At 44.4% G+C, this 20,154-nt stretch overlaps 1 protein-coding gene across 1 annotated transcript in view; it reads left to right on the top strand.

Annotated features, from left to right (window-relative positions):
* Positions 1-497: 497 nt before the first annotated feature.
* RBM33 (RNA binding motif protein 33) overlaps positions 498-20,154 on the top strand; it is a 95,918-nt gene continuing 76,261 nt past the window's right edge. Inside the window, exons 1-4 of the mRNA XM_018554002.1 lie at positions 498-605; positions 15,312-15,390; positions 18,069-18,117; positions 18,202-18,284. Coding sequence (XP_018409504.1) covers positions 587-605; positions 15,312-15,390; positions 18,069-18,117; positions 18,202-18,284 — 230 coding nt within the window. The 5' untranslated portion in view covers positions 498-586. The remainder of the gene's footprint in view (positions 606-15,311; positions 15,391-18,068; positions 18,118-18,201; positions 18,285-20,154) is intronic.

Raw genomic sequence — 20,154 nt, 5'->3', positions numbered from 1 at the left:
TTAACCCCCTCAGTTCTGTAAGGTCAGCTTTGAACGACTTATGGCTTCCAATGTGACCAGAACTATCAGCATCAGTCTGAGGCTGGCAGCACATGCTAGAACTTTCCTGAGGATGAAGAACCCTCCCAGAGCATGCTGGGAGTCGTAGTTCTATAGGCTTACGAGGTGCCAGCTTGCAGCGTGCCCCCCTCACACAGGTACCGCCCACCCGCCCGTGAGCTCAGCACCATTTACAGCGACACACGTGACACCCCCTCCTCCCCCCCGCTGTCTACTCACTGCTCTGCGGGATCGCTACTTCCGCGCGCGCTCCTGAGCTCCCTGCGGGGACGCGCACCGACGCGAGCCCCGTCTCACCTCACCAGCACAGCGTTAGCCCCGCCTTCTCCTTCCAAGCTGACGCCTTCCCTGCTTACCCAGCATGCAGTGCGGTCGCGGACAGCGACGGCGGCTGTAGTAGTAGCAGCGGGCGGCGGCCATGTTGTGATGCGGTGATACCTGTTTTCCCTGCCCCGTGTGGAGCGTAAACCCCCCGCCGACGACGGACCTCGACCCGTCCATGTGAGAGCGGAGAGCCCGGAGCAGCATGGCCGCCATGCTAGGAGGTATCAGAGGCAATGGAGTGTGATAGTAGGGCGCAGGCCGCGGCGTCATTGTCATAAAGAGACCGGGGTGCCATTATACACACCGGAAGGCTTGCAGGAGGACACAGAGGTTGTATTCCCCTGTGTATAGGTGATCAGTGAATAGTTTAGGACTGGCCGTGTGTAGAAATGTGATCATACACCCTATAGACACACAATATGACCCCTTAAATGGACTGCGGCCTGCAAGGCTCCGGGTACACATATATAGATATGTATATCTATATGTATAGATATAAATATCTATATATGTGTGTGTCAGGCCTGTGTGAGCACCGGCATATCACTGTGTACCCAGATCACATCTGGAACTAAGGCCCGATAACTGACATCTCATATAACACTAGTCAGTTCTCAATAGTTTTAAAGCAGAACAGCCGGTACATTTGTTATTAAATCTGCAATGTAAATATGAGATTAATCCTATCCCCGAGGAACCAATACCCAATAGGGTGCGTTATCGCTGTGCCTATGTTAGTCACATTTGCATGCATGTGTTTATGCATGTTTGCTGTACATCCCCATTGAGTTCAATGGGGCCTCAACATGCAGCAAAAAAGCTCATGTAACAAATTTTGTGACGTGTTCTGCGTTTGTGAGCCCTGATGCGTGCAAAAACGCACATCTTCCTGCCTGTGTTTGGGGTGTTATTAGAAATCAATGAAAACACAAGCACATTTTGCCACATTTCTGTCAATGTGTGCATTCTCAGGAAGCACAAGTGTGAATGCAGCCTAAACGAAACATAAGCATTATATGTATACAGCGTTCGGACAACTTCAAACACAAGGATGTAGATGCCAGCAAAGATCCTGTGTTTTATGTTGTAAATAAAGTACTCCTGTGTGTCTGAGATCTACAAGAAGAATTTTACCCAAATCTTCAAAATAACAACAAACACACCTTTAGAAATGTTTACTAATGACAATCTACAAACAGATACTTCTAGATAATTGCCGGATTTGTATTCTTTACATTATTTTTCTTTTCCTCTCCATTCTTCTCACAGTGGCCATTTTTATTGAGGGCAGATTAATACATCTCTCTTTACTTCCTGGAACTCAGGCACATGTGACTAGGACATGTGACCATGCACCATCTCAGGGGAGTAAAATGCCTTTCCCTGAGATCTCATGAGATTTTCCAGCAATGCTCTGCTGATGTAACCTTTTCAGGATGTAACACTTGGGCACATTACATCATTTGTGCCAAAGAGGACCAGGAAGTTGAAATAAGAAATTGCAAGTCAAATTAAAGTATGTTTGTTTAATTAATGTAAGATGATTTCATATCAGCGTGCAGAGCTACATAATTATGTGATTTTTAGCCAAAGGAGGTAAAGGTCAGCTTTAAAGGAGAACTATGGGGTTAAGGCTTTTCCCCATAGTTCTTCTTAGGGTAACGGGAGGACACAAACTAGCGTCCTCCCATCACCCTAAGCTCAGTATACCGCGAGCTATCGCAGTATACTGAGACGCCGCAGCTGAAGCGGATCCCGACAATTATGTCTGGATCCGCCCAGCTGCGTGAGTGACAGCTGGCTCTGCCTATCTGGAGGCAGAGCCAGCTGTACCCGCACCCTCCCCCCGTCCGATCCGCCAGTCAGCGCTGCCGGATCGGAGTGGGGAGGGGGGAATCCAGCCCCTCCCCTGTCACGGCTCTCTGGTGAGCGAACGTCTCTGTGTTCGCTCACTTCCCGATCTACTGAGCCCACCTGTGACAGTCTCATTGTCACAGGTCGGCTAGAACTATGAGGTGAGTGAAAAGCACTCACCTCATAGTTCTCCTTTAAGCATATCTAAACCCCAAAGCAAGAATATCATATATTGCAGCTCACCAGTCATTGGATGTCATTAGATGTTGTGGCTGTTAGTTTTCTATTTAGGAGCAGCAATGGAGCTACGTCTAGAGAGCAGCATTGTCACTAGAAGATTTTGACATGACATAAAAAGAGGTGCACCGATACCGGCATTACGGTATCGAGTACGGATGTTTTTTTTCCGGTACTTACCGATACCGGAAGTCCCATTAAGGAAGCCAGGTGGCTTTTAATGACTCACCACCTGGCTTCCTGATTAGCAGGGAAGCCGCCCCCATGCTCCTCGTCACTAGGTGACAAGAAAGCATGGAGCCGGCTTTCTGGCCAATCGGGAAGCTGGGTGTCGTGCAATGACGCGTCGCCCGGCTTCCTGATTGGCTGGCTCCCTACTCCCTCGTCATGAGATGACGAAGGAGCAGGAAGCCGGCTTCCCGGCCAATCAGGAAGCCGGGTGCCGCGTCATTACATGACGCCCGACTTTCTGACTGGCCATCTTCCCGACCAGTCAGGAAGCCGGGCAGCGTTTCATTACACAGAAGTGACGAGGGGGCATGGAGCCGGCTTCCTGGCCAATCAAGAAGCTGGGCAGCATGTAATGACACGCTGCCCGGCTTCCTGATACCGGAAGTATCGGGCTAGGCATCGGAGCATTTGGGCGAGTACTCGCCCAAATACTCGGTATTGGTGCATCCCTAGACTTAAATAACAAATTAAATCCAAACTTAATTTAATGTGACACTAACCTCCGGAGTTAAAATGCATTCAAGAACCTTAACTATTAAAAATATTGTATCTTATTTGTGTATCATTTGGCTGTAGATCCTCAAGTCATCTCTGAATTGGTGCGGACACTGTCCTTCCTTCCTGAAGGGGGCCACTTTTGTTCCCCATGGTCCCTGTGTGTGTTTTTAAAGTAGTCACCGCTCCAAGCTCACTCATGTGATGGACTAAAACTTTAATACAAATGAGTAAACTGAACGTGAGATTGTAGTGGCAGAATGGCTTTACTATGCAGTCTCAGTGTAAATATGAAATAAATGACAGCAATATGTAAAGCAGCATATTCCCTTTGAGACTTCGCTTGTTTTTACACTGTAGATTAATAAAATAAAAAAAACTTTAAATCTATTCATTAAAGAACAACTCGGGGGATAAGGTCGTTAACCCTTGCAACTGGGCTACCCCTGCACTGCGAGGGTTAACTGCTCCTATGTTTCTAGGTGCTAAAAAAAACAAGTTATACTCACACAATCATTCCATTCAAGCCGGCTAGTAATTAGACAGGTCCCTAAAGCCTCTCTCCCCCCTCCTCTGCAGCAGTTTAATAATCCTTGTGTCATCACATTCTATATAAGTGTAGAGATTAGAGCTGCAGCTAACGATTATTTTCAAAATCGATTAGCCGATTATTAAGTTCGATTAATCGGATAAAAAATAAAATACATTTTTAAAAATGGCTCCAGTGATGGGACTACTAGTTTGTATTGAGATTGCAGTCCATCACAGGAGCAAGCTTGGAGCGGTGGAAGTAAAAAAGAAAAAAAAAGTGTGGTGTGCAATATAGTGAAATGGAAAGTGTAAAATTATACAGCAATGAATGCAGAATGGCACCAGCTATAGAGTACAACAAATCCCAGCATTGCTCTGTATAATGTACTATTGCTGGGATTTGTTGTACTCTATAGCTGGTGGTATTCCGCATTGCGCTGTGTAATGTATTATTGCTGGGATTTGTAGTCCTCTATACAATGTATATAATGTATTCCTGGGATTTGTATTCCTCTATAGCTGATGGTACATTGTGCTGTATATAGCTGATGGTACATTGTGCTGTATATAGCTGATGGTACATTGTGCTGTATATAGCTGATGGTACATTGTGCTGTATAACATACAGCACAATGTACCATCAGCTATAGAGGAATGCAAATCCCAGCAAAACATTATAGAGCACCATGTGTGGGAAAGTGCAGGCTTACCTGAGCAGTCTTCCCGCAACTTGCTTCTCAGATCAGGCCTCTCTATTGGCGTCTGTCATCCCCCCACATCTGCTCTTCCTTACGCGTCCCTGTGCCGATTGTGCATGTGGGCGGGCGGTGAGCGTGAGGTGCGGCGTGTGGATGCGGGCTTTCGAGGGGGTCTGGCAGCGGCGAGCGTGAGGTGGGGGGGAGGTGCAGCGCGCAGCGTGTGTGGAGCCATGAGCAGGGCCAACTAATCGTAAGCCGATTAATTGATGATTGAAAACGTTGACAACTTTTTCAATCGATTAGAATCGATTTAGTTGTTGCAGCCCTAGTAGAGATGTGAGGACGCTGAGGAACATTCCATCAGTGAACGGAGAACCAGGGAGTCGGCTCGGCAGTTCGGGTGAGTATACCTTTTCTTTATTTTAAAAGCAAATATACAATATCGAGCAGTTAACTCTTGCAATGTGGGGGGAGACGCACTGCAAGGGTTAATAGCATTTTTCCCTCATACCCTAAGGAGAACTATGGGGAAAAACACTGACCCCATAGTTCTCCTTTAAAATAACTCCTAGCGATCCTGCTATGAAGGTCCTTGTTAAGGCACTTCCTGTTATGGGTGAGAATGCTTTATTTCTGTCTCCCAACGGAGACAGTAAGCAAACATGTCAATGTTCAATGCACACGCATGGTCCAATGTTGCCATCATCGGGGAATCCACTCTGAGAAATGACATGCAGCTGAAGTTCGTGTAGACAGGAAGCAGCCATGAGATCAGGAGCACTAAGGTGTAAAGTGAATGAAAAGTTTAGGTATTAAACCCTTCTTCTAAAATTACAAAGTTATAAACGCCCGAACCACGATTCTGGCTAGATCTTAGGCTGGTTCCTTCAGCCTTGCTCCCTCTCCGCTCCAGTGTATACAGTGTATAGAACATGAGGATGCTGAGGGACATACCATCACTGGAATGGAGCAAGAGACAGGCTGAAGGAACCAGCCGGCTTAGCGGTTCAGGTGAGTATAACTTTATTTTAGCTCCCTAGATGAAACGAGCAGTTAACCCTTACAGTGCAGGGGTAGCTCCACTGCAAGTGTTAAGATTTGGTAAGCCTGGAGTTCTGCTTTAAAGATGAACTTACCAGTAAATATTAAACAAGGACCAGCTATTATAGGTTATGTTTTCAAAGTCTTAAGTTTCAGCAAACAAACTGCTTACACTTATGTCAGAATTATGACTTGTTTAGAAACCTGTCAGAATAGAATGACTGATTTGTGATCTAGACATTCTACAAGGCTAGACAATTGGCATTTCTCCTTACTGTGCTGTTCACTGTTCTCTGATGTAAGGATCAAAACTCTACCAAGATGGTCACCTCCAGACAGAGACACAGTGGGGAATTTATCAAAACTGGAGCAGACAAAAACCTGAGCAGTTGTGCATGGCAACCAATCAGCTTCTCTCTCTCATTTTTAAATCTTAACTAAACAAACTGAAGATAGAAGCTGATTGGTTGCCATGCACAGCTGCTCCAGTTTTGATAAATTCCTCCCACTGCAAAACAATACCTGGTAAGACCCCTTTCACATGGATGTCTGTCAGTTCAGTTCAACAGGGGATCTGTACATGGATCCCCTGCTGATCAGGGCAGTTCAGAACTGATGTCACCATTGTGACATCCGTGCCACTCCATGTCACAATGGAGGAAAAACTGAATTTACCAGATCCATGTTAGGTCTAATGGGAATCGGATGTAAGCAAATATGTGCTGCTTTACATCAGATTATCCCCAATCTGTCATAATCGGGTCTGCCAACACGGAACTCTGCTGTGTTTGGTTTTCCGGGGGCCTGAAGTCAAGAGTAATTAGATATAAAGGGATACACGACCATTAAGATCCATCTGCCTATAGATCGGACTTCCTGTCTAAAAGGGGCCTAAGTCAGTGCTAACAATGCATGGTAAGTTATTTGGGGCAGGTTCACACCATTTTCCGGACCACATCTGGTCTGGAAAATGGTGTGAACCTGCCTGGAGTTCCAGTGCATTCCAGACCAGACAAAATAGCACATACAGTATTTTTCTGTTCTGGTCTGGAACGGACTGCGCTGGTGTGAACTGAGTCCAGAAACAGCATAGGATACATTAGGATGCAATTTGGGTCTGGAGATCATGTGGTGTGAAAAGGCCCTGCGGCACGTTCACAATTTTTTCCGGACCTGATCTGGAACATAGTGCAGTGCGTTTTTACCACGTTTGGAAATTATTTTTTTTCCAATTTAAGCTTAAAATGGTCCTACAGGTGCGTTCCATGCGTTTCTGATCCCTTTTTGATGCGTTCCACACAAAATAGGACATACAGTATTTTTCTGGTCTACTCTGGAACGGACTGCGCTGGTGGGAACAGAGGCCAGAAATAGCATGGGCATTTTGGGTCCAGAAACGGTCTGGTCTGGAGGTAATCTGGATGTGGTGTGAATGGGCCCTTAATGGAGAAAGATCAGCTGCAGAGAGGCTACTAACGGCATTAGTGACGGGTTCCTTTGCCATCTGCTCGTCTTTTTTGGGGGGTACAGTTCCAGAGTTGGGTTGCACTTTCAGGGTGACTTGAACACAAATAAATGGTGAAACAGTTGACTTTTGTGTTTTAGTTGTGTGTTGTCGACATGCCTATTCGCTCGGGTATTCATGTGGACTTTGGTAGTGCTGCAGGAGGAGCAGTGTTCTGGGTGGAGTGTGGAAGGGTTAAAAATGTCGTCAAGTTTCAAACGCTGACTGCATCCCTGTTGAGGTTTTTCTATCATGTTAAATGTTGTCTGTGCCTCCATTGAGAGTTCTTCCCTCTCTTCCTCTTCTGTTTGACATGTATTACCTACACAGTAAGTGAGGGGAAGACTCCTTTGTAAGGATTCAGTGCTTTGAGACACTGACCAGCCTGCAAATGTGAAAAAAGTCAAGTCTGGACTACTAATCTGCAGATTTGTTCCAAGTCTATGAAGTCTTGTGGATCATTATGGCAGCAAGGCAACTAGCATTTTCAGAAAGAGGTCATCAGAGGGTCTTTTGGAGCTCTGCAGAGAGACCACTGCTTTTACATAGAGAGTAGGGTCCTTCTCTGCATCATTCTGGAAGGGGTTTCCTGTGTGTGGGGGAGGAGATTCCATCTCGTGATGCTGTCCTGGAAGACTAATGGAAATAGAGTTACCGGTAAGTCCTAACTCTGAATTTTCTACTCGGGATGTGGCTAAAGAAAGCTGTAAGGGCCAAATCACATTGTATTAGGCAGCCCATTTATTTGAATAGGCTACTTAACACACTACGAAAAAGTAATGATAATCGTGCATGCCGCATTTTGGGCAGCACACTGTCATTAATGGTAGTGCGATACCGTCTGTTGTGGTGCAGTGTAACATGGGTGTGTTGGATGCCATTTAGAATGAATTATTATACAGGATTTATACAGCGCCAACAGTTTTCACAGCACTTTACAAAACTAAGGGAGACAATACAATTTCCGTACAGGAGGTAGGAGGGCCTTGCTCGTGAGAGCTTACAATCTAGTAGGAGGGGAAGTGATACAAAAGGTAATAACTGTTTGGGATGATTTAATGGAAGAACTGAAAGTACTGTTATATCGATGTGGAATAGGCCTTGAAGAGATGAGTTTTCAGGGATCGCCCAAAGGTGGACAGAGTAGGAGATAAGTGGACAGATTGGGCTAGGGAGTTCCAGAGGATGGGAGACACTCTTGAAAAATCCTGGCGGCGACGAGAGCTTGACAGCAGGAGGTCTGGAGTGTGGAAGGAGAGAAGGGGGCAGTTTGGGTGATATTTTGAGATGAGGTGGGTGATGTAGGTTGGGGCGGAGTTGTAGATGGCTTTGTATGTTGTTAGTATTTTGTACATTGGGGAAGTGGGAGCCAGTGGAGCGATTGGCAGAGGGGGGGTGGCGGACACTGATCGGTTGGTAATAGCAATAGCTTTGTGGTGTCATTATCACAGCGCTATGGTGTGAGGGCAGGCTCACACCCTTTTCCGGACCACATCTGGACTAGATGTGGTCTGGAAAAGGGTGTGAACCTGCCCGCAGTTCCAGTGCATTCCAAACGAGCCAAAATGAGACATGCAGTATTTTGGTCTGGTGTGAACAGAGGCCAGATATAGCACTGGGATGCATTTTGGGTCCGGCAACAATCTGCTCTGGTCTGTAGATGATCTGGATGTGGTGTGAATGGGACCTTTTGTTTTGATGCACCTGGAATGTATATAGCTGATTAAAAATGAGAATCCAATTGTCTATTAAAGTGAATGTAAAGCTTTTTTTTCCTTTTTAGAGTGTAGTGAAGGCTTACATTTTTTTGTATTACTCCGTGTTCTGCTGTGTCCTTGTCCAATCAGAGAACTCCTGGTATTTTTTGAGAAAAATACTAGTAGTCCTCTGAATGGCTCCTGTATTCAGCTGAGCGCCTCTGTGTTTTACAGCACAGGATAGTGACTATCAGGACCCAGAAGGCGCTGCGGCTACTACTGCTTATTACAGGATCCCTGTGGCGGGGTAGCCCCACTGCAAGGGTTAAGAATATTACTGCCCAGAGTTTTCCTTTTAAATGCTGTTCTGCTATCCTGCTAGATATTGAAGGTTTCCTCCTGTTTTTTTCCTCAGCCTTTCTCAGTGGGTTTTTAATGCATAATTAAAGTGTGAATCTGATTCGTTCTATACCAAATCTCATGACGGAAAAGTTAATTAACAAGTGGCATTGTAGCACAAGTTGGTCAATATATTGGCTGTTTCCAGTGAATGCAGTTCTATAGAAAAGTATATTCCAGACGTGAGATCATTGTAATCACTATACCATAGTTGGTGGGAAATGTGATGAAGGTAGTGAGCTGGAGAAAAGCAATGTAGATTAATGATTGAGAATAGTAATGTGTTGAATGCTAAGCTCTGGCCTTGTGCTATGACGTTAAATAAGTATTGATTGAAGTTTGCCATTGATAAGCTTCTTAAAATGCTCGTTGCCTGGCAGCCTCAGACTTCTTTTAGGTGTTGTGTGGTTCTCGCTAACTTTTAGTGGACTGTTACTCTTTATTTCACTGTTTTAGGGCCATATTGTTTTTGTACTGATTCTCTCAGATGGCGTTCTGTCCTGGTCTGTAGCTCCGAGAATTGCCACCCAGCTCTCTCCTCAGGGCAGGTTTACACCATTTTCCTCCAAGCCTCTCGCTCCAAGAACATTTGGCCAGGAGTGCATTTAAAAAGAATCGTTGGGTTCCCATCAACTGGTCGATTATTGTACGAAAGAGCATTCGTGGCCGATAGAGGGGGTGATACCAAAATGATTGTCAGTCATTTTGCTGTCACCTGGGTGCGGTCCGCACCACCTTTGTGACACCACTGACCTTTTGATTGGCTTCTTTTTAGCTAGACTGTCTTGGAGGCATTGTTTTCATATTGTTTAATCTCTCAGTGGATTTTACCCACCCCTGATTTAAGCTGCTTTCGGACATCCCAATCGTCTTTTCAGTTATTCCTGTGCGCGTCAATGGACAGTAAAGAATTTGTTTTTCTGCACTTACTGTAAAATCTTTTTGTTAAAGTCCATTGAGAGAATTTGAGTTCTTGGCCTTCTGTTTTGCTTGCTCATAAAACTGAAGCATGATGGTTGGCGGTGGGGTAATATAGTGAACTGGCTTAGTACTGGCTAGAGTCTAGACACAGTCTAAACTCTAGACCTCCTGGATGCATCAATTTGTCCCGGTTGTCTGATTTTCTAGTTCTGTGCCCCTCAATGAACTTCAAGAAAAAATATAGTATACAAAAATGTATTTTTTTGAACGTCCCTTGATAGTAGTAGGGGTTCTGCCTCTGTGGCAGGAAGTGTTGGGCTCCATTCACGTATGGCGTTTGCGTTTCCCGTGCGGAAGACCGCAGGGGCACGCAAACGATTTTACAACTGCATGGATTCCGCTCGTTTGCGGCTATTACTATATCCATGAACGTGTGGATTCCACCAAAGAATCACGCTTGTACTATTTTGCGGGACGCGTAGTTACGTACTGTGCGGCCGCTGCAAAAGCCTGAACAATGCACATTAAAGAGCTTTGTTTTTTATGTTAAGAGCTGTTCCGTGCATAGAAGTACGGCCGAATACACGCAAAATGTATATTTTGGTGTCTGAAATATAAACTTTTCATCACTTACCGTGTTTCCCCCGAAAATAAGACACGTGTAATGGATCAGAGCAGAGAGGCAGCTCCCTCCTCGGGGTAGGTCTTATATTACAGAAATCCCCGAAGATAGCACTAGGTCTTATTTTCGGGGTAGGTCTTTCGGGGAAACGCGGTAGTGACCAGATCTTATACCTTGTGTCTGCTGCCTAAATATTCTTCTGATGAGCCTCTGCTGCTGCCTCATAGGCTCTGTCAATGACTTTCCTTGTTATGATGGTAGTTTTATTCTCATCTTGGGTGTAATGCTTTACTAGACCGGAATCGCTGTTCTGCAAAACACGCAGTTGGGTTGTGTGTTATATGTGGCAGCAGCACAGGCCTAAGGATCTATCTTAAGGTCACCTGTGCTGGAATATGTTGACTGCTTTGGCTGACCTTGTTTCCTGGAATTGCTGGATACCTGGCAGTTAAGTGGAGCTGAAGGCTTTAAGGGTTAGTTCACACCAGAAACTGCATCACAACTGTGTGCGTCTGCGCAGTTGCATTGCGATCCGTTTTTGATGCGTTCCGATTAGTTGTTTTTTTTTTTTTTTTCTACTCAAATGCTAATTAGACAATTAGGTCACTTCCTTTTTCCTGTCAGAGCATTTCCTTTGTTTTGGAGCTCAGACATGCTTGTTTTCTTGGCAGGCATGGTGATGGTGTTGGCTGTACCTACAAAGAGCAAGTCCCTCGATGACACAATCAATTCTCTGTTTTTTTTATTTGTTTTATGCATTTTGATACGTTCCGGCGCAATCAGATGCAGCTAAAATAGGACGAGCAGTATTTTTTCTGACCATCTGAACGGACTGCAATGGTGTGAATATAGCACAAGAAAGTCCATAGGAAAGCATATGGTGTGAGCTAACCCTAATATTCCTAACTATTTAAACCTACATTTTGTTCAGGTCAGTGCTTTAAAAATAAAGCTAAACACAGCCTTTCTAGAAAGTCAGCAATGGCAGCCCCTGTTCTTTGCTCATTACTTGTGTCCTTTAAAATGTATGTAAACCCTAGCAGTGAACTTCTCTTTGCTCACTTTTGGTCTGAAAATGTTTGTTCTATCTGTTCAATATCTAAAAAAAAGTTCTTGCCAGAAATCCAGTGAGCTGATGACCTGTCAGCATCGAGCACAGAAAGTTATTCATTAACGTTGCCCTGTGGACTACAGAACACCTCTCCTTATGTTATAGAGTGAGAAAAGTGGTCTATAGTCCTAACACACTTCTTGGCCAAGGGTGACAACACTGTGCATCCAATACAGTATGATGAGTGTGTGTCACCCTAAGACAGGAAGTGTGTTTCTAGCATGATTACCAGGTGAAAAAACAAATGCAACTGTAGCAGCTAAGGCTGGTAAGCTGCAATATATTACGTTTTTTGTTCATTGGGTTTGGATAAACTTTAAGTAGTCATTAAGTGTTGTATTAGTGCAGGTCTGATCATTCCCCAAGTCCCCAACATGTAACATCATATAAACATCTTGAAGTCTGACAACCAGTCGATAAAAGAAGATGCATATATGATGAATTCTAATTGTCTGGTGAAAAGAGCAGGAACACTATTCATTACATATGTGCTTGTACGCAATCAGATGTTATCATGATCAACTTTTTCAATAATCGATTATAATCGATTATGTTGATTAGTTGTTGCAGCCCTAATTCTGTCTTATTGATTATGTAAACTAACCCTGTTGATTGACTGAAAACAAGCAGATACCTGCGTTTGGATAATCCTTGGGGCCCTGATTTCTGCTTTTCTTTCATGACTTTTTTTTTCCTTTCTCCTTTCCACCGTTATCTTTGGTTCCAGGGGAGTAGGGGGTTTGGGAAGTGGGAGATCCCAGCTTCACAGCTGAAGGTCATGAGATCTGGGAATATAGATCCGCATTAAACATTTTCCACTGATGTTAGGGCAAATTATGAATCAAAGCGTAAATCGATTGACGGTGGAGTTGATGACACTGCATACATCTGCTTCTCATGCAGAACTATGCTTATTTGATTCCTGTGCTGTCAACTCAGTTTTTATTTTATTTTGTATGTTCAGATACATTTTGCGAGAATATTGATTCTGTTGCTTCTGTACATTAAAGGAGAAGTATGGGGTTAAGGATTTTCCCCATAGCTCTCCTTAGGGTAACGGGAGGACGCAAACTAGTGTCCTCCCGTCACCCTAGGCTCAGTATACCGCGAGCTACAGCTTGTGGTATACTGAGACGCCGCAGCCGGAGCGGATCCCGACAATTGTGATGGGATCCGCCCAGCTGCGTGACTGACAGCTGGCTCTGCCTATCTAAAGGCAGAGCCAGCTGTACCCGCCCCCTCCCCCGTCCGTTCCACCAGTCAGCGCTGGAGGATCGGAGCGGGGAGGCGGTAATCCAGCCCCTCCCCTGTCAAGGCAGAGAGCTGTGACAGGATCGAGAGGTGAGTGAACGCCGGTATGTGTTCGCTCGCCTCCCAATCTACTGAGCCGACCTGTGACAGTCTCATGTCGGCTAGAACTATGAGGTGAGTGAAAAGCACTCGCCTCATAGTTTTCCTTTAAGTGCAACAAGCTGATGTTTTGTCTTGGCTTTGAACCAAGTCCCTGCCATTTTCTTAGGAATCTGATAACTCCTACTGCCTTCTCACAAATATATCATAATAATTATAGACATTTTGTGCAAATTTGTCAGTTTTGTCAGGAAGTGATAGGAAATTTTTCCAATGTGGACACATTTTTAGTTGGGACATTTTAAAACTTCTAAAAATGTTTTTATTAGGGATGCAGCGATACCGGTTTTTCGGGAATGTGTACCGATTTTTATCTGTCGGTACTTGCCGATACCGGTACGGATACTTACCGATTAATCGAACTTAATAATCGGCTAACTAATCGATTTTGAAAATAATCGTTAGCTGCAGCTCTAGTAAGAATCCAAGCATTTGAGCGAGTACGAGTCGGGCGGGGTGTCACTACCTGCCACCCGACTTCTTGATTGCCAGGTAAGCTGGCTTCATGCTAATTGACTTGGAAGCTGGCCAATCAGGAAGCCGGGAGGCGGGTCATTACCCGTTGCCCGGCTTCCTGATTGGCTGGGAAGCCAGCTTCCTGTCAAAAAAGCATGGAGCCAGCTTCCCAACCATCAGGAAGCCAGCTCCATTTTCCCTCGCAGCACTGCCTGTCAGAGGGAGATTTCCTCTGACCTACAGTGCCGGTATCGGGGGTAAGAATCCAAGCATTTGGGCGAGTACGAGTCGGTACTTCCCTAGTTTTTATTGCTGTCCATGCCTTCTGTCCTTGTGACCACTGCACCTTCATTACCTGTGTGGTGGTCACATGACAGCAATTAGGAAAGATCTCCAAAATAGGGTCATACATTCAAGTTTGTGACTTGCTGAAAAGCCTTGTTCACACCAATTGTGGTGCGTTCCAGATCGGTAGCTGCTGGAACATACCGCAATCGCTCACAAAACTTCCCCCTATGTTCCGGGGCGGCAGGGGGCATGGCGGTGCATTTAGGTCAATGGCACCACAGCCCCGCCCGCAGTGCGATCGGACGCATGGCAAAACATTGCCTACGTTCCTTTCCACTGCAAACGCAAAAATAGAGCATGCAGCTTAAATGCACCGCCACGCCCCCTCCCACCCCAGAACGCAGGGGGAAGTTTTGTGCAGCAGCTACCACTCTCGAATGCACTGCAGTTGGTGTGAGCAAGTCCTTAAGGTAAGGATAACACCAGCCCACAGTTGGTACTTTCAGAAACAATTCAGCAATGTTAGTTCCTATTTTTCTATCCTGACAATAGGCAACAGGGAGGGTCGTCTTATTTATTATGAGGAATGCTGGAACCCCGTAGTGTGAGAGATATGCTAGTTGCCTGGACATCATGCAGATCCAGTGGTTCATGGCTCAAAGTAAGTGCATCTTGCCTTTTTGCCCCATTCTCATGGTCTAACGCAGACTAGTCTCCTTTTCCACAGATTCATACTTATCATGATCCGATGGTCACAGCTCCGCTTTTTATTTATATCCAGCACCGCAAGTCGTCTTCACTGTGCTGGCTGTGCTTGTGTGCTGCAGACCGTCTCCTGGACCGGTACATAGACACGGCCCCATAGAAGTCTTTGGGGCTGTAATGCACAGAGGCAACCAGAACAGCGAATTGGTAATGGACGTAAACAAGCTGCAGCTGTATGCATCTCCGGAAGGCTGAGAGTGGGTTGTTAGGTTAGGCCAGGCGAACGGGGAAAAAGGCTAAGTGCTCTTATCCTTTAATATCTTCTTAATCACTAACCTATAATAGTCAGAGCCCCTAATTTATGGTCCGGAGACTCCAAAAATGACAAACTATTGAATCAGCTTCACAGCTAAGTAAATAGCATTTTTAGGTAGGGAAGTTTAGTAAGGACATAAGCTGTCCACTCACAAGACTTCTGGCAGGTCAACAGGCGCTTATGGAACAGATATAACAATGCGTTCTGTGGTAGATTTTACAGACAATAAGAACAGATCATTGTTCGGTTTCACATTAAGTTGAATTTAGGGTTCATAAGGTTAAACTTTCAAATCTCAGCAGCCTTTACGCTTTAGCTTTTTTGTGTTTTAATATGTGAATGGTTTCTACCAGAAAATGGTTTTGAATTACATATTTAATATTTAAGCTAACAAGATATTCCTCTTTGCAGATGATGACTTTGATCAATTTGATAAGCCTGGCGCAGAAAGGTCTCGAAGAAGACGACCTACAGATGATGACTGGGACAGGTAGTTACACATATCTCTGAAGTGCTGTACAAGGCTTTATATTATCACTCTATTTGAAGGCATTTTGTATTCCAGTCTTAGTTTCTGGGTAAATTCTGAATCTAATGAAGATGTCATCGTGCGTGTGTCATCGTGCTTGGGAAATGCATGTTATGCCTAGAGATACACAAGAACACTCTACAGACGCGGTTTAAATGTTAATGCTCCACAAAAATGTTCTATTCGGCCATAGGATAACACTACCCATTAAATCTGAAAAGTATCCACTTGTAATTTGAGCAGTTTCCACAAGTCCTGCGTGATATATACAGTCAACCTCCGAAATTCGCGGGTGTTGCGTTCCTCGAGCACCCTGCGAGTTGTGAAAAACCGTGAATTTTGAATATGGTAAAAAAAATGCCTATTTTTATATTTAAAACACTAAATATGGCCACAAAATACTTTAATTTAATTTGAAACTCAGCTTAATACATTACCTTTAAAAAAAAAAGAATGTAAAGGTAAACCCGTATACTGTACAGTACTGTACTGCTATGTATCCCGCAGTGCTAGAATGTAAAATACCGATGTTACCCCTATAGGTACTGTAATTCATGCAAGCGTGTTTTCTTTGGTATGCGCTGTCGTTGTCTTTGGTATAAGTAGGGTAAATACAGTAATAATTTAATTCAATAATATATATACTCTTAATTAATTTAATTATTTGGTTTGAAGGAAAAATACGCGAATGACTGAAGCCACCAACTCTGAACCGCGATTTCGCGGGGGTCGACTACATACATTAAAGGAGAACTATGAGATGAGTGATTTCCACTCACCTCATAGTTCTAGCGACCTGTGACAATGAGACTGTCACAGGTCGGCTCAGTAGCTCGGGAGGTGAGCAAACACATACCGGATTCGCTCACCTCTCGATCCTGTCACGGCTCTTTGTCGTGACAGGGGGAGGGCTGGATTCCCCTCTCCCCGCTCCGATCTGCCAGCGCTGACTGGCGGAACGGACAGGGGAGGGGGCGGGTACAGCTGGCTCTGCCTCTAGATAGGCAGAGCCAGCTGTCACTCACGCAGCTGGGCGGATCCTGTCATCTACGTCGGGATCCGCTGCGGCGTCTCAGTAAACCGCGAGCGTATATATGAGCTTAGGGTAACGGGAGGGCGCTAGTTTGTGTCCTCCCGTTACCCTAAGGAGAACTATGGGGAAAAATACTGACCCCATAGTTCTCCTTTAATTACCATTTTGTTGTTTAATCTTGAACAGAATTGTTCAATAAGGCAGTTATTTGGCCCCCTGGTCTGCATTTTCTGCTATCCTTCCTTTTTAATGACAAATTCTTAGCCACTTAGCCAAATACATGTGTTTCATGTGTTTTCACAAGTGGGGCTAAATTCTGGGGGCAGATTGCACTAGAGACTTGCAATTGAAAGCAGATCAAGTATTTCAGATTGGAAGGCTGACTGGTTTATTGCTCCGGCATGCCAAGCTGTTCTAGAAACAAGAGGTGCACCAAAATGGAATATTCGAAACCGAAATAAAGAAAATTGTCAGGCCGAAAATGTTTTTTATTTTAATGTTTTCAAATTATTTTAATATTTAATTTTTATAAACTTTTTGATTGTTTTATATTTATTATAATTCATTTTTTATTAAATATTTACATTTTGATCTTTACTTTTAGGGGCTTTGGGGAAATATTAGGGGTCTAAACAGACCCCTGATATTTCCCTTTTGAAATAGAAAAAGAGAGAGGACATAAGGTCCTCTATCTCTTTTTCTGTATGCCCTGTTACAAATGAACAGGAATCCTCTGAGTGTTCTGTTCATTCATAACATGAGAATATAGTATGTTTACTATAACTACAACTATGAATGAACAGGAGGTGATGTAGATCACTCCCATTCATTCATAATTGAGGATATAGTACACATACCATGTCCTCAATTATGTACAAACCCTCAGCGATCACTGAGTGTTTGTACCGCTTTCCTTGCTGACACGCTGTCACAGGAGGCTGATCGAGCGGCGTATGAAGTAGAGCTCAGCCTCCTGTGACAACGCGGGCTGTCTCCGCCCACACCGCTCTGCCAGACTGTGATAGGAGGCAGAGCGGTGTGGGAGGAGAGACGCCGGCCGCTCACAGCGCTCTCCTCCCGTAGCGCTCGACCGGCTGTCACACATTCTCTCCTCCCCGCTGAGACACAGAGAAGAGCCCAGCGGGGAGGAAAGAAAGCAGGGATGCGCCGATATATCGGCAGGAAAATGGCACTTTCGGCATTGAGCCAAAAGTGTAATTTTGTCCAATATGTTTCGGCAACCGATATATCGGTGCATCCCTATCAGAAACTCATATTAACCTGAAGTTTGATTGGTTTGAATGAGTGATGTGATTTGCAGGCCATTATTGTTTGCATCGAGTTTTTGTAAATTAACCTTGGCATTCTTTGCTTTTGAAGGGAGTACAAAAATCCTTTTTTATAATACATGTTCGAAATACTGTACATATGATGCTGTTCGGCTTTCTAGGGGATTTACATAAGCAACCAGGTTAAGGCTTCCTCATTTTATATTTTAGTGAACACACATACTAATTTTTTTTCCTTTTGTATAAGTTTGTGATGCACCTTAGCAGTTTTAGTACTATTACAACATGCCAGTAATAACATGCATGTTTGTTTTCAGTGAAATGGAGGATGATCTGCTTGAAGAAGACTACTTGCCTGGAAAAAAGGTATTTTAATGAAGATGTCTCCAGAATTTTGTATAGTGTAGAAACATCTTAACACAAAATAATGGAGTTCTTTTGTTTTATCAGGCTTCACCAGACCTTTCTGATGAAGAGCTCAATGATGACCTCCTCCAGAGTGACGAGGAGGAACAGAACCCAGCTGATTATAGGTATGTTTCACTATATTTTTTTTTTTTTGTATGCTAGTAGTCCTGTGCAGGCAAGATTACTGTAGTCCTTTTTGTTAATCTACACATTACATGGCTACTGTGTAAGACACTCACTGCAGCACTACATGTACAGACCATGAAGTAGCTGGTGTTCTGTGGGTGGAGCATATTTTCCCAAATCCCTCCCCCAGGACATTGCCTGTACTACCACTTCACAGTCTGGCAGGAACAAATTCTTGAGCAGAAACTAAAGTTAGTAAAAGATAGCAAATGCATACTGGTTAACCTTTTTAGACAAAACTGTAGGCCATCTGCATTGTCTTGACGGCCACAGTTTTTACACTTCTAGTCTATAGCGGCCATCTCAGTGCTATTCATTTATTATTTATTAAATATTTTTTTTTAATAAAGTCAGCCATTAAAAAGTATCGCTTAAACTACAAACTTTCTGAATGTTTGTTTTTATTAACAAGAAGCAAAAGTTGTATGGCAAAATGCAGAGATTGTTATTAGCGTAACCATGTTGGAGACAATACAAATATACGCTGATGAGCAAGTACAGGAACTGGATAAATACAAAATGCAACTATAAAATTATTAGAAGAGGTAACGTTGGGCATTTTTTGCATTTGCTGACCTGAACCTTTTTGGCACAGAAGACAAAGACTTCAGTAGTTAAGTCTTCTGCTCCCTCCCTTAAGAAAAGCTCCTTTCCCCCATATCAGGTCTCGGGTTCCATGCCCAAGCAGGGCACACAATCCTGGTCCTCCAAGCTCGCTAAGTCCAGGATCAAGCCCTCTTTGCAATGAGTACCATTCTCAGTGCCTGTGTATAGAGTGTTGTAACTGAAGACTACTACAAACTGAAGTTTCGCTTCTTCCTACTTTTCGTTTCCTGTTACCTAGTCTACATGATACCCCTTTAAAAGCGTACACATCTTTTTTTCTGCCTTGGGTTTCCTTCTCTTCCAGGCGCGGTCATAGGCCCCTGTTCCAGGGACAGAAATGTTAGAGATTCTATTCCAACCTCTGCACTGACCCCAAGGACATGTGCGCCCTCTCCTAGCCCATAAGATCCTCAACAGGTCCTGTGGGTCTAGAAGTTTTGTATGGAATTGACCTGCTCTGTCATTGTTTCTCTTTACTTGGGTGGTGTACTGGTCGGTCTTGGTGGACATTAAGTATGCATATTTGCACATCATTTTTCTTTCACCCTGTCGCAACCTGCGTTTTGCTTTGGCCACCCAGCAATTCCAATTTGATGCCCTTTGGTCTCTCTGTGGCACCTGTCGCGGACTGGCTTCAGTCCCAGGGGATCCCCATAATAGGGTTATTGGATGACCTCCTTCTCGGGGAGGTTCTATTGCCACAACATCCAGCAGGCAATGCAGACTTTTGCTTTTATGTGAAGGTTGTTGGGTTGATGGAGGCCTCCTTTTGAGACAATTTAATTCCAGGTCATTGCAGCTGAACAGTTTAGTAGCATAGGACAAAACCGGTTTGGTCCCTGAAACTCCCCATTCAATTGTCCAGCAAAACGAAGCATTCCCTGACCTGGTCAATATCCAACTTAGTGCTCACGTTCGGAAACTCTTTCCTTCTGATGTCTTGGAAGTGCTTAAAAAGGATGGCAGCCAGCCAGCCTGGCTGGGGCGGTGTCCTGGAGTTCCTCTCGGTTAAGGGAACCTGGTAGACTGAAGAATCTCTGATCCCAATAAACTCCTTGGAGCTCAGGGCGATGGTCATGGCTTACATCAACCATCAAGGAGGTACCAGGAGCCGTACAGCTCAAAGGGAAGCCGACCTGGTTCTGGCATCGTGCTGAACTTCACATTCTGGCCCTGTCCACTGTACACATTCCAGGTGTAGAA

Source organism: Nanorana parkeri, unplaced genomic scaffold (genome assembly GCF_000935625.1).
Source record: "Nanorana parkeri isolate BGI_ZX_2015 unplaced genomic scaffold, ASM93562v1 scaffold137, whole genome shotgun sequence".
NCBI lineage: Eukaryota > Metazoa > Chordata > Amphibia > Anura > Dicroglossidae > Nanorana > Nanorana parkeri.
The sequence above is the reverse complement of the archived record's forward strand: the minus strand, read 5'-3'. Positions and strand labels throughout refer to the sequence as shown.